Source organism: Sinocyclocheilus rhinocerous, unplaced genomic scaffold (genome assembly GCF_001515625.1).
Source record: "Sinocyclocheilus rhinocerous isolate Xijiao unplaced genomic scaffold, SAMN03320098_v1.1 scaffold127, whole genome shotgun sequence".
NCBI classification, from domain to species: domain Eukaryota; kingdom Metazoa; phylum Chordata; class Actinopteri; order Cypriniformes; family Cyprinidae; genus Sinocyclocheilus; species Sinocyclocheilus rhinocerous.
In genome coordinates, this window is record NW_015664685.1 from 490,284 (window position 1) to 505,005 (window position 14,722).

The 14,722-nt window shown below is 35.9% G+C and overlaps 2 protein-coding genes across 2 annotated transcripts in view; both read right to left on the reverse strand.

Annotated features, from left to right (window-relative positions):
* Window positions 1-8,905: 8,905 nt before the first annotated feature.
* On the reverse strand, window positions 8,906-12,462 carry LOC107730350 (G2/mitotic-specific cyclin-B1). The gene is made up of 9 exons (XM_016541171.1): window positions 12,344-12,462; window positions 11,748-11,888; window positions 11,565-11,663; window positions 10,275-10,457; window positions 10,037-10,195; window positions 9,722-9,958; window positions 9,498-9,638; window positions 9,323-9,433; window positions 8,906-9,219 (listed from the first exon to the last, which is right to left on the reverse strand). The coding sequence occupies exons 1-9, from the start codon at window positions 12,362-12,364 to the stop codon at window positions 9,118-9,120; spliced, it is 1,194 nt and encodes a 397-aa protein (XP_016396657.1). The 5' UTR covers window positions 12,365-12,462; the 3' UTR covers window positions 8,906-9,117.
* Window positions 12,463-13,375: 913 nt separating this feature from the next.
* The window catches only part of LOC107730343 (zinc transporter 5), a 15,302-nt gene continuing 13,955 nt past the window's right edge, over window positions 13,376-14,722 (reverse strand). Inside the window, exons 15-16 of the mRNA XM_016541156.1 lie at window positions 13,909-14,037; window positions 13,376-13,693 (exon numbers count right to left, since the gene is read on the reverse strand). Coding sequence (XP_016396642.1) covers window positions 13,523-13,693; window positions 13,909-14,037 — 300 coding nt within the window. The 3' untranslated portion in view covers window positions 13,376-13,522. The remainder of the gene's footprint in view (window positions 13,694-13,908; window positions 14,038-14,722) is intronic.

Consider the following 14,722-nt stretch of genomic DNA (forward strand, 5'->3'; position numbering starts at 1 on the left):
CTTTGTGTTGATTTATGAAAGCTAGAGCATGAGCTTGGGGGTCCTATAGATCAGCACCCCCACAGTAGCAGTGTCAAGCACAACATCCCACGGGACCATGTCTGGCTCCACGGGGTTGGGTGACATCATTAATGGAGGCCTGGGCAGAAGCACAGCTCCTGAATAATTTATGTGCTCTGCTTTCAGCTCTGTTATAATCTGGCAGCATTCATGCAGGCAGGGACCTTCTCGCTAAGTGCATTAGGATCAGAGTAGAGGAAACTAGACTTTATTGACTGAATCCAATCAATAAGTGCAGCTGCTGTGTGCGTGAGGTGAAAACAAGACATTTTGGGAATTGAAGTCAAGGCTGGGGTATAACCGAATTAAATTAGCACCCATCGCTCAAATGTTTGACTTTATAGTTTGAGTTCGCTGTATTATTTGAGCTGCTTTAATGAAATCATGTTGGTGTTGAGTGACAGAAGCTCCTGCATCAGGTTACAAGGCAAATTAGTCTAAAATAAGACAATGGGGATGTACAGAAACAAAATACAAGTGAGAGGAAATTTGATTCTTTTATTATGGTGTCTATTTTGAGATGGTGTACAAACGAGACAGATTTTCTTATGGCTCATGAGAATAAACCTTGTGAGGTTGTGTCCTTCATAAAATCAATTCATGAATTAAGGATTGCATCATTCATGGTGGCAGCTTTAGACAGAATATCCATTGATAAATAATGAATAAATCTTTTGTTTATGAAAGAAAATAATAATTTTGATGCTGAGAATCCTGCACAGCACTCTCTGGAACAGCACATGACCCAGAGGACAGTAGAGATGACCAAGTGACCCTGAGTACTGTGTACTAGCACAAACAAAAAGCTTATTTTTGAAGATTGATAAAAGTAATGCAATGTGTTAAGCAGAAGAAAAAAAAACTTTGCTTTTCTGGATGGTGTTTTTGCTTTCACAGTCATGATCACTAAATACTTTTGTATTTATTTATTGCAATAATGATTATTTTATTTTTGTACTTGCAGACAGGAAACGTAATGGCTGAGCAATCATCATCAAGTATTTCAGAGAACTGTGTAATAAATATAGAATACATTTCTTTCTTTCTCTCTCTCTTTTTTTTTTTTTACATAGTCTAATGTCCAAGAAGTGTGATATGACATCATCATATCTCCTTATCATTAAAGGGGTCATATGATGCTTTTTTAAAGATCATTATTTTGTGTATTTGGTGTAACAGAATATGTTGACATGCTTTAATGTTCAAAAACCACATTATTTTTCAAATACTGTACATTATTGTAGGTCCTATATGCCCCGCCTCTCTCAAACGCTTCGTTTTCTACAAAGTCCCTCCTTCCGACAAGCGCAGTCTGCTCTGATTGGCCAGCTGACCCAGTGCATTGTGATTGGCCGAACACCGCAAGCACTCGTCGGAAATATAACGCCCCTTACCATAATCGCGAGCTTCATCTTTCAAAATAAATGTAAAGACAGAGCCCGAAAGGGGAACAGAGTCGCGTGACAGACACAGTGATGAAGCTGGTATGTGTTTGCAGTACACAAGCCACGGTTAAGACAGCTGACTCCACTTTGATGTGACCCTGTCTCTCTCTCTCTCTCTCTCTCACACACGCGCCCCCGCGCACACACACACACACACACACACACACACACACACACACATGAGCCGTTTTAGGGGGGCGTGGCAGAGTCTTAACTTTGATAAAGAATATCTCTTTGGTTTTGAGACTTTAGCCTTTGCAACTTCAGGGATCTTATCTATGCACAATCAGCTTGTAACACTCCAAAGAGAAAGGAAAACTTGAAATCGCATCATATGACCCCTCTAACATAGCTGCAGAAAATGTTTCTTCACCCCAAAAGAAGGGGAAATGTAAATTTTGATTTAGAATATGAGGTGCCAGACATCTGTGTTTATATATAGGGATTGCAGCTAAATGATTCAAGACATGTTTCAACAATACGCCCGTGATTACAGAACTCTTTATGGGGTCAGTGCAGAGTCAATGGACTCAATACAATGCCACCCATTTAGATCTATAAACTTTGCTGTCCTTCCCCCAAATGAAGGTTTTGGAACTGCTAACTTACTAGTTACATTTTGTTCAATTTACAAAAACAGCTTAGGTAAACCATGGTTAATCATGTACATTGCAGTGGTATTCTCTTGTGCATGATGCCAGGATGCTGCTATGTGGTTGATAAGGTGGTTTTTACGTGTTGCTATGCAGTTAGTTCTGGATGGTTGCTAGGTGATAACATACTGGTTCAAATTAAGAGCCTACCTTTCACTCTCTTTTATCATCTGGTAAGCGAAAAGGTCTGAAAAAGCAATAGCACACCTCTCCTCAGCAATCTGCACAATTTTAGGTATCTTTTACAGTGCATGACAAGTTGCTTAATACTGAGTGTTTGCTCAAATCAAACAAATACTTACTAATAAGTATTAACAGTCCGTGCTAAATGCAAATCAAACTCTATGCAATAGATGCTGTCAGTTACTACAGAAAATAATTTAGACAAATACCTCAAACAACAGATGTCTATGGAACAAGCATACAATGGAGTAGTTCCACTCTATACATAAATAATACATAGTTCCATTGTAAATACATTTTTGTATACACTGTTTCTACAAACTGAGGTATGAGTTGAAATTATTATTATTTATATGCTGTTAATAGAGATTATTTAACCTGGAATATCCCTTTAAAGATTGCTTTAGAAAATAGTGGTGATTCTATTTCCTTTAATAAAAATTGTAGCGCTCCAAATAGGAAAAAAAATCATTTTACTGCAGGTGCGTAGAGCCAAGGAGATACTTGAAAATGAACAAAAAAGTAGCTAGAAGGACACTGCATCCAATGCAGACTGGAAAAGTCTAGAATTATTATTTTTTTTTAAATAAATTTCATTGTGCAAAAAAGTGCGTGTGAGTTAAAAACAAATGGACACGAGCAAGCAGACGTTTCAGCACATTGCTATCTTCAGTGCTCGCTTTACAACATACATTCACCCTTTTTGTAAGTAGATTGACAATTAGGGACAATCAGCTGAATTCAATTAACACAGGTAGACCTCAATTATCCCATGTAAAGCTCCAAGAGAGTCTGGTTGTGTTTTTCTAAACTTTTCCAGTCTGCATTGGATTCAGTGTGCGGCTAGCTACTTTTTTTGTTCGTTTTCAAGTTTCTATGTTCTTTGAAATCCCTCAAACACAATAGCAGAGGCTTGGTTTGAATGTAAAAGTAGAAGTGTGCCATTTTACAGTCAGACAGAAAAGTCACATTAAGCCTTTAAGTTGAGGAAAGTTCTGCCTACTTAACTTTAGAAACCAGAGGCATCATGAACTTAATTAGTTTGAAGAGTCACCAGTCACAGTCCTGGCAGACATCTTTCCCTAAGCATTATCACAGGAAGAAAAAAAAAACGCTTGCTAACAAATTAAATAAACTAAAATGAATTCAATCTGAACTCAACAACCATTTATCATCATGCATTTTTTTTGTATGGCAAAGCTTTGATAGGTCCATACATATATCAAATATATTTGTAAATAAAACATATCAAATATGATATATTCTTGAAGTTCAAAATCAAACATTTGGAAAATTAATTCAATCTGAACTCAACAACCATTTATCATCATGCATTTTTTTCGTATGGCAAAGCTTTGATAGGTCCATACATATATCAAATATATTTGTAAATAAAACATATCAAATATGATATATTCTTGAAGTTCAAAATCAAACATTTGGCTCAGTAATCCAAGGGGCCTTTTGCCTTCCATTTGCATAGTCATGATGCTTCTGAACACGACAGTTTTAAAGGGATCATATGATGCGAATTAAATTTTTCCTTTCTCTTTGGAGTGTTAAAAGCTCTTGGTGCATAAAGAAGATCTGTAAAGATGCAACTTTCTTAAACCATGTCTTATCTTGTTTTTCAGTAAAAACCTCTAAGCATCCTTAAAAAAGTCACAGTTTTGAAAAACAAAGCTGTAATTTTGAGATATAAAGTCAGAATGTGAGATATAATTTCACAGTTTTGAGAAACAATAAAAAGACAAATGTATTTAAGAAGCAAATTCCACAAGACATATTTTATTAAGTGATAAATATAAATTTTTACATTTTATTACCTTCCTCTAATTATCCTCCAACTTATGTACTCTTTCTTAAACCATGTCTTATCTTGTTTTTCAGTAAAAACCTCTAAGCATCCTTAAAAACGTCACAGTTTTGAAAAACAAAGTTGTAATTTTGAGATATAAAGTCAGAATGTGAGATGATATAATTTCACAGTTTTGAGAAACAATAAAAAGACAAATGTATTTAAGAAGCAAATTCCACAAGACATTAAGTGATTTTATTAAGTGATAAATATACATTTTTACATTTTATTACCTTCCTCTAATTATCCTCCAACTTATGTACTAGCTTATACTTGGAACTTGGCATTGTGTACTGCAAATATTGCTGCCTCTTATAATAAACAGTTTGCAGTGTTTCTAATTTATAAGTCGCTTTGTTAAAAACATTTGCTAAATGGCCGTGTGACTGTATTGTACATGTAACTCAATGTGGGATGATGGTTTACAGTTACATTATCAAGGCGTGCTCTCTGGATTTTATAAAAATGAGTTATTCCTTATAATAGTCCAAAAGCGCATTGAAAAGTGTATTTCATATAGATTATTTAGACATTTTATGTGAGATTCCAAATTTTCAGAGGTGCTACATGAAGTGGGCTTAAATAAACACAATGAAAAGAACTTGGAGACCTTCACATGCTATTATTGTTCTCAGGTAAAGTGTTATTATCATAACCATGTAACCTGTCATGTTAAAATGTAACCAAATCCTATTTATTTTCATATTAAACATTGCAACAGACATTTATCACTAAATTTGGGGGTCTTGAGTATGAAAAATTATATTACTTAAAATATATCATATTAATGCCATGGGGCTTTTGAATGCTTGATTCTGATTGGTTGACAAAAGTTCCAGGGTGTGTAATTATTTTTCAGTAAACGCAAAACTATGAAGTACTTTCAGGTCTGTCGACCGCATTGCTTCAACAAATTGTTTCAGTTACATCAAAGTCCTTACAACAGCAAATTAACCAAAACCAACAAAGACGCTGACTAAGCAAATAAATATGACAATACAAACAATAGTATAAAAAATATTTACCTTTTATGCACTGCATTAGTCTGCATATTACTGGCTCAAGCCTCTGTTACTTGCTTTAGAAGTTACATTTTTTTACTTTCAAATATCATTACATTTTCATTGCTGTGTGTACATTTTATGAATTTAATAAATATATTTTTTTAAATTGTGGATGAACAGTTTTTATAAAAGCAATAAGCCCTGTAAAGCCGTGGTTTACAATGAATTTAGAACAGCTATGGACTCCGCATCAAGCCAAATAACTCCTCTTAGCTGTTCTAAATGAACTGTAACCCATGCCTTTTGGCTTTACTGCTTTAATAATTCAACGGCCCATCAACAGTAAGCATGCACACTAACTGCCAGGCCATGTATGACAAAGAATATCAGTTTTATGGATTTGCTAGGTTATATCCTTGATTTACCATGCCAAGGGTTAAGGTTATGGTTAGAACTACTGTATGTCTTGGCAAAAATGTTGATCAAGGACCAACAAGAAAGAAACATGTCGTACTAGTCGATATCATGTCGTAAAATTACCATTCATTGTTTTATAAAAAGTTGGATATGTTTTAACAAGTCTGTATTGGGCATTAACATTTATAAAGAACTAATTTCAGGGCCAAATCAATTTGTAAAGTAGAGTGCTTGTGTGAATTTCCTTCATATGATCATTTTGCTTTGGGAACGTTTGTGGTAATGTAATGCAGACAAACAATGGTGTACAATAAAACATCCATTTTAGAGCTTGAGCTGAATTGTTGAACTGCAGCCCTATGGCTCTTCTTTTCACGAGGAATCTGTCTTGTAAACTGATCTCACTGGCCAGTCATGACCTCAGCGCGCAAGTATGAGTACTCAGCCCGGACCTGCATTTACCAGCGCAGCCTGCCAGAGAAACTGAGACTCATTATCACCGGTCCCTGAGGAGCACAACCACTAAGGGTGGAGCAAAGGAGATGAGTCCTTCCCTCTTAAAGGACGAAACCTTCATAGTAAATATGGGAAGCAGCAGCTGTGTGCACATCCTAGTGCCCAAATAGGAGAGATTTTGACAAGCTGCCATACAGTCACAAGTAATATGGTAATGAATAATGTGGTTTTGAGCCAAAAATCCAAGTATAAAAAGGTGGCAGATTTTACTTGAAAGTTTTTGGAACAAGGGTATTTTTCATAAATGTAAGGTCAGAGCAAGCTTGTAATGTTTTTAATACAACTGATTTATTACAATATATTTTGGCCAAATTAATGGTTTGATTTATTTTGTCACATTTTACATTTTTGTTGCTGGAGACTATAGCACCAGTCTCTCCTACAGGCTATGTTCAAAGTCTAACCTATAGTTTTGTTTAGCTTAATGCTATTGTGTATCACACTGCGCTTTTTAGATTTAACTAGATTTAGTTAAACGTTTACTGGGAAACGTCAATACTGTTGTACACAGAAAAAGAATATGCACGTTTGTATGTATACAGTACATTTATTTTTGTAGCAATGTATGTAAAAAAAAACGTTCTTTCTTGCATCTGACAGATTTTGACAGTTGAATGTTTTTTTTTTTTGCATGCAATGGCTCACACAATAAAAGAAAGTTTAGAAGTTGTGAAGAGTATGACCATTTCAACAGGAATCAGCTCATCAGTTTTGATTAGCAAGCCACATTAATTTAGTTACTGAACAAATGCAATTTACTTAAATATGACATTCAAGTCTGAAGTGAATAACAAGCTTGATGTTCAGAGATCTAAATTGAACGTTTTAAGGGACAAAATGCTAATTCAAGAATTGAGCTAAAGCAACTGAGCAGAGCTGTAAATGATGGTTAAGCTGTTGGAAATGCAACCAACCCAGAGACAGTCACCATAAACCTGCCATACATTAATATTCTCTGTGAGGTTCTTTTAAGGTCTTGGATGAAATGGCTTCATAGCATAGTAAGCTTCTTAGGGCTTCCAATGAAAATTATATGTGTCCTTGGGGTCTGTCCATTCAGGCTGACGCTGAATGTATATAGGTCTACCAAACAACAGTGAGAGGGGCGATCGACGTTTTCACAATGCGTGAGTTAAATCAAACAATTGTTTTTTAAACAATAGAAATAAACAGTAAAAACAGGAGACCTGAGCATAAGAACGACCTATAGGCAATAAACGTTAAAAAGTAACAGTGATATAAACGTGTTCACTCAATCATATATAAAACATTAAAAAGCCCCTTGTTTACGTCTGCGAAACGCATCTCACATGATTAAAAGTGAACGGTCGCCACCTACAGGCCAGTAGGTGCACTACATTTCACCGAAGAGCCTCCTTCAGCTGTTAAAAACAGTTTTACTTTGTAAAACAATTTGTACTTGCCGAGTAACTTACCTTGAAATGGTCAACAAACACACTTTTCCGTGAGCACTTAATTGAATCCTGTTAATTACATTAACGCAAAAGAAAACTGTACTTGAACGATATTTGACATTTTTGTTAACTGTACTTCACTTCTTAGAATAAATTGTATTGCTGCATTCCTCATTGGCAAGTCTAAATATCTAAAACGCAAGATGCAAGGTCAGAAACGGCACGTTATGGAAAAGTTAATGGAATCACTACAGCCAGCTTGCTTTATGTATTTATTCATTTTATTAACTCAGTAGCAAATTAAGAAATCACAGATGACTTTTTTTTTTTATAAAGCTGAACAGTCTGGCTTTGTGAAACAGATCAAACTAATTAGTTCAATAAATGGGATTGCTTTGCAGATCAAGCAAAAGAAAAAATAAAATCACTCAATGTTAAAAAATTAGCTTCAAGCAGCTGGATTTGGCTAATTGAAAGGAAGCATGAAGCATGGCCCCAACAAGAGTCAACTGAAACAATGGAAAGAACTATATATAACTCCAAGAAGGATATTCAATGTGTGCAGCAAAATACATGCATGCTGGTGATTCCTAGTAAACCATTTCTAAAATCTGATGCAAAAACAAACAAAAAAATAAGTCAAGGCAAACACTGGTAGACTATATTGCATAGTCTACCAGTATTTGCCTTGACTTCTACTATTTTTATAGCAAAGCATCAAAACAGTAGTTCAAAAAAAAAAAAAAAAAAAAAAAAAAGGGAAGAAATACAACTTGAATCGTGAATACAAATCCTCATAAGCTGTCCTCCATCAACCACTGAATGGAATTAATGAATATTTGGAATCAGAAGACAAGGTTATCACTGAATTTTCTCCAAGTTTACAGAAACATTACTGTTTACGAAAATTTGAAATCTGATAAAATGAAGGGGACTTACATAAAAATAAAAGCTAAAGAGAAAGCCATGAAGTGTGGATGATAGAGAAATACAAACTTGCATGAGACAATGAACCGTTAACTTTTGTCTGGTACCAGCCAAATGAAACTGACTAATTTAAGAATTTCCCCCATTCATTTATATGGGGGAATAGGTTACGTAAAGGGCAAGTGAGATGGCAAAACCTCAGCTAATACACAGTATATTGAAACTCGAGTCGATTGAACAGGATAGTTATAATCATTTTGCAGGACAAAAAGATCTTGCCACAAAAAAAAAAAACTACTACTCTTAAGTAGTCTAATCTTGGTTTAGAACGATTGACTCCATAAAATCACTACTTGTTTTGAAGAACTTTTCACAAGTGCAAAAAAAATTAAAACCCACCATATTGCAACTTATGAAAAGACACTGCTTGAGCCTTAAAATGTTTATTTCAAAACAAAAATGTACAAGGTTGCATAAACACTTTGAACCATCAAATCACCTTCTCAGTACATGGCAGTGCAGATAAAAATCTGTAAAAATCGCACACAATAAAAGTAGCAACAGTAAAAAGCATGCATAAGTTAGTTTTTTTCTTTACAAGACAGCACACAGTGCTTAAGTCTCTTTAACAATCCCACACTACGAGACCTGCTTGGCCAGGTCCTTGACCAAGGATGACTTAAGCTGAGAAATTGAAGCAATTCTCATCTGCTTCTGACTGGAGTACTTGTTCTTCACAGCCTGGAGAAGCAAACAAACACTCTTCAGTGGGTCTCATTAACAAAACATCTAGGCACCAAACAACTACTTGAACCAAGCTTTGTGTCAGGCTGAATCCACTCACCAGATGCTTTGAAAGCCCCTCATTGACTCTCACAACATTTCTGGCAATTTGCTGCATCACAGGAACCAGGGAGTCTTCAGTGTAGCCCATATAATGTTGAAGAGTAGGTGTCTGCAAGCATCAAATAGAAGTGGTCAGGGAAAGAAAAAAAAAAAAATAAGGCCTAAGAACTTACCCAGTCACCACAGTTGAAGACCTTCAGAGTGAGGGCATAAGCTGCACTAGCGATCTGGGAGGGAGGAAAGTGGACCATATCATAATCAACCATGGTGAGCTCCAGGAAGTACTTGGCCAGTGTGTGATGCTCTGCAGTAACCTGCAAAACAAATGGTATTTATGCTGTGAGAACATGCAACTTAACAGAAGAGCTACTAAAAGGAGTCCGATAAACCAGCTTACGTCGCCAATCTTGGAGGCTCTCCTAAGGAATTGTAGTGGCAGAGGTCTCCCAAAACTGAAGTCGAGGACTCTGAGGATTTTCATCTCCATCTCCCGGATCTGACCAGTAGTATAGGCACGGTCAGTCACAAAAGCAAAGTCTGCAATCTCTGGTGGGTACATCTCTTCATACTTTGAGGCAATGAACATGGCTGTTACACCAACAAGCTGGAGCTGCTTCTTTGGAACTGGATGATCCTGATTGAAGGACAAGTGTAGGCCATTGAAAAACAAGACAACATTACACAACAAAACCAAAACCGGAAGAGAACCCACCTGAAGGAAGCGATCAATTACTGCGACAGTCATATACATGGTCTCCTGAAGCAGCCTAAACTTAATTTGTACTTGCACAAGCCAGTCAATAAGAATTGCACGCATATTTCCTGTAACTTCAGTTCCTTCCAGATATTTTGGCCTAACAGCTTGCTCGGTCTATAAGAGAAGCGGAGAAGCTCAACACCTTGCTAAAAGCAACAAAACAAACTGATACAGCATCATATTCTTAGCAAACCTCAAGCTGACGGAGATACAAATAGATGTCCTTGACATATTCACTGCAAAGCATAGGATTATCATAATCATCAGCATCCACATCCTTGATATTAAGCAGAACATCAGAGAACACCTGACACAGATCATCCGAAGCACAGCCAGAGGTCTCCATGGGAACAGGAGAGGAGGGCTCGGACAAAATCTGCAATGGAAAACCAAAGTGAATGCTTGTGCATCAAAGTAGAACTGGCACATCAAGAATTCAGAATATAGTAACATCTGAACATCTCGGGGCCAGAAACAGTGAGCATTGACCCCTGCTGGTGGATACTACAACTACACAGCAGTGAGCAGGTTTCCCCTAATGAGATCCACTCAAAAGTGAAATTACACAAAGCACAAGCAGTTCATTTTAATATAGGTTACAACAGAGCTTACTTTTGGATTGAAATTTTGCCTTGACTATTTTGCTGCACTGGAGTGATGACAAATATGGTAGTCTGTCATGTACTACAAGGGTGACCAGGACTAAGCTACAGCGATAAATTGTAAGTTTAAAATCTACACTAGGCCTGTTGCAATAATCAATATATCGACTTATCGCACATATACATATATATATATATATATATCCATGACCTCAATCATTTTTGGTGACGCAATATATATTTACTTAAATTAATGTCACCATGTTTTGTACATTCCACTTGCGCCTGTGTCTTTTGCAGCTTCTCGTACATAACATGTAGTCATGAGGTGCTAGTTCAAATTTAAAAAATGCTTCTACAAACAGAGTTTCATCTGCAGATATGATCTTGTTTAGGGCAATAGTGTGCACCCTTAATTTACAGAGAAAAGGTCAGGAAAAAAAAATAAAAATCTGTAGATGGAAAAATCTCCATACAAGTTACTTGTGCATTTTTCTTGCTACTTTGCACTTTTTGTTAAAAAAAAAAAAAAAAAAAGTCATTTGGAAGTGTGTAGGCCGTCTTGCATTATTATGCTGTTACATTAAAAAAAAAACAAAAAAACCCAATTATTTCTGGGGTAATATATCGCACAACAAAAAGTTATCGTGACAGGCCTAATCTACACAACCAAAACCAAACACACAATAGCCCCATCCATTGAAATAGGCCAGGAAATTTGGGAACAGATACTACACCATTTAGAAACAGGTCCAAGAGGCCCCCCTTCCTATACAAAACAGCCACAAAGGAGTGCAGATATTACAGAAGCTTCAGTAGATCTTTCCCTTTGGTGTGGTTTAGTAAGCTGCACTTTTCCATACTGACCATCTACTGCTCACCTGAACGTCATGCTGAACTTTAGGAGACACCTTTTTGGGCTGTTGAACCACAGGTGCCTTCTCAGCCACAACCTCCACCTTGGGTGCAACCTTCACCTCCTGTTTTAAGTTGTACAACATAGGTCAGACAAAGAAAGACTATTGAAACCAATGCCCGGAGAAGACAGAACGCAGTTAACGTACCTTCTTCCTCAAAGCCTGTCGTGTCTGTGGATTGTTGCCAATCTCCCCCAGCGCGGCCCGAGGTCTGAGTCCGGGCTTGTTCGCTACCGCTGCTTTTCCGGGCAGAGCGCTCTGATTCTCGCTGCTGGCCAGGCGGGTGTTCTACAAGAGGGTCACAAATTAGTTTCGCATGAAGAGTGAGCTGGTGTAGTGTGTCGATAAATTAAAAGACGGAGCAGGATCAAGTTTGAATGCCAAACAAACTTGAGTTCACACGTACTAGTTACACGAGGACAGAAAGTATGGACTACTAGTAAAAAACAATTACAAGAGCACCAAAGTAAGCGAAACATGCTCTTTAAAAAAAAAACAAAAAAAACATGTGATTTTAGTGTTACTTTTACGCAAAACTTGCATTGGAAGTTATCGAATATCATAAGAGTGAACTATGAACACGTAAAACAGCACGCTAACATATTAACGTGCGAGATAAGGGACATATTTCCGGGATTATTATACCAATTAAAAACAAAACAGAAACAAAAGGGTGAACTTTATCGTCATGCAATAAATGCATTATGACTAAAACAATCAAAAACACTTTAAAAACAACTTACCCTTGTGACACGGAGAGCCATTATTATTATTTTTTTGGAAGCTCGTTGCTGCGACTCGGTGAACAAACTGATTGATTATACTCAAGCGAGCTCGATATAACCCTGAATCTCCACCGTGGTTTAAATTGTCGCTCTTTCGAACGTGATTCGCTGGGTTCGAAAATCATTGCTATATGATTGGCTCAGTCTCAGCTGCTTTCAATGCGTTACCTGGACAACTCATGACCACGTGACGCCCAGGGGCGGGGATACCAGTCGAACATGTTCTTCTTGTAGTTTACTGTAGTTTTGTGTGCTTTCCACCACTGCCATCTTTTGATGTGGAGCGCGTGTGGCTGCAACTGCGTTACCTAAATACACTTTTTTCACCACACAAACTTTGTTCTTAAATAATTTGTATTTCTACAATATTGCTCAGACCGAGAACCCAACTTATGCTCCTCTTATGTTTATAACTACTTGATACTTTTCACTACTTTTTAAATTCTATTAAGAGTATAATTATTCATAATGAAAATAAACTGTTAAATGATAATACTGTTTACTGCTACTATTAGTAATGCAATTTAATAATATAATTTGTATGAACTTAACTGCACATACCACTCTAATATTATAAGGCTAACTGAAACTTTAACTGACAATAAGTACTTTTGTTGATGTGTTGTTGCACATTAGACAAATAAATATTGACTCGACCTTTAGCTTTCTGACCAGTTCATTTGTCATTGGTGGTTTGAGACACATACTCAAGTGTTTGAGTTTCCTTCATGCTATTAGAATATATATGTGCCTTCCCTTTAAACATTACTAACAATTTAAATAAATAAATGGTTATCATCAAAATAAGTTTTTTTGTTTCTTCATTTATTTCTGATATGTAACTGATATGTGTATAATGAAATTTTATATATGTGTAGTGTAAAAACAAGTGCTTGTAAATAGAAATGATAGGAATGTGACAAGAATACAATATAAAATATTTTAACACAAAAACATTTTATTATAAAAAAAGCAAAAGCAAATTTGTGCTCATAATATAATATTTTATTGTGTTTATAACAGTTAGGAAAAAGACAGAAACTGTCGTAGACATCATAAAATAAGTTTTTTATAAAAAAAAAAAAAAAGTAAAATTACATCTTAAATCCCTTTATTTCTATGTGTTAAAACAGCAGTTTACATGATACATGTGCCATCTTTATAATATTTCATGGACTCCATCTGTAGTGTCATGGTTAGAACTTCATGGAATCCAGTGCTTAGGCCAGACATGTGCTGGAAGTAGGCTTCTTTTTCCAACTGAATAGTCAGATTGTTAACACCGGCATCTTTCAACACGGCAGACACCTGAGAACAATTTCAGCGGAAACAATATGAATCGGTCAGTTAGTTACACACTTTGTAATTTATGTCCACAACAATAAAACCAGAACAAAATATTAGAAACTATTACATCTAATTAAATGTCTAACCCTTTGGTAAAATGGTAATAAAAGCCTTGGAAAGCAAACTAATTGCTGTAAACTAGTAAACAGGCCATGTTTAAGATGCAGCATTCATACCTGTTGAATAACTCGCTGTTCCACTACATCAGACATGAGTTGGAGATGGATGGTTCCAGCAATGACACTGGCGGAATGTCTCCAGAAGTGTGGATCACGGTAGGATAAAACACCTTCGATTTTCTGAATCTGTGACGAACAAGCAAGCATTAAATAAAATGGAATGTAAAGCTTTCAATTTGGTAATCCAAAGTTTTAAGCTACATTACAGATTAAAAGCTTGGAAAAATAACAATTTCTTCAGTCTCTTATGCTCACCAAGACTACATTTATTTGATCAAAAATGCAGTAAAAACAGTAATATTGTGAAATATTATTACAATTTAAAAGTGCTCAGGCTGATTTGGTACTCAGGAAACATTTCTTATTATTATTATCAATGTAGAAAACAGTTTTAGTTGCTTAATATTTTTGTGAAGACCATGATACACTACCATTCAAAATTTGTGGTTAGCAATGCTTTTCTGTTGAACTACTTATCAAAGAATCCTGAAAAACATTCTTCATGGCTTCCACAAAAATATTAAGCAGCAAAAACCATTTTCAAAAATGACAATGATAAGAATCAATATTAATAATTGAGTACCAATAATAATTGATTGCACCACATCGGCATATTAAAATCATCTCTGAAGGATAACATGACAGTGAAGACTGAAGTAATGGCTGCTGAAAATTCAGCTTTGCCATCACATGAATAAATTACATTTTAAAATATATTAAAATAGAAAACAAAATAGTTCTTTTAAAGGGGTCCTATTATGCTTTTTCAACTTTAGTTAGTCTGTAATGTTGCTGTTTGAGCATAAAAAAG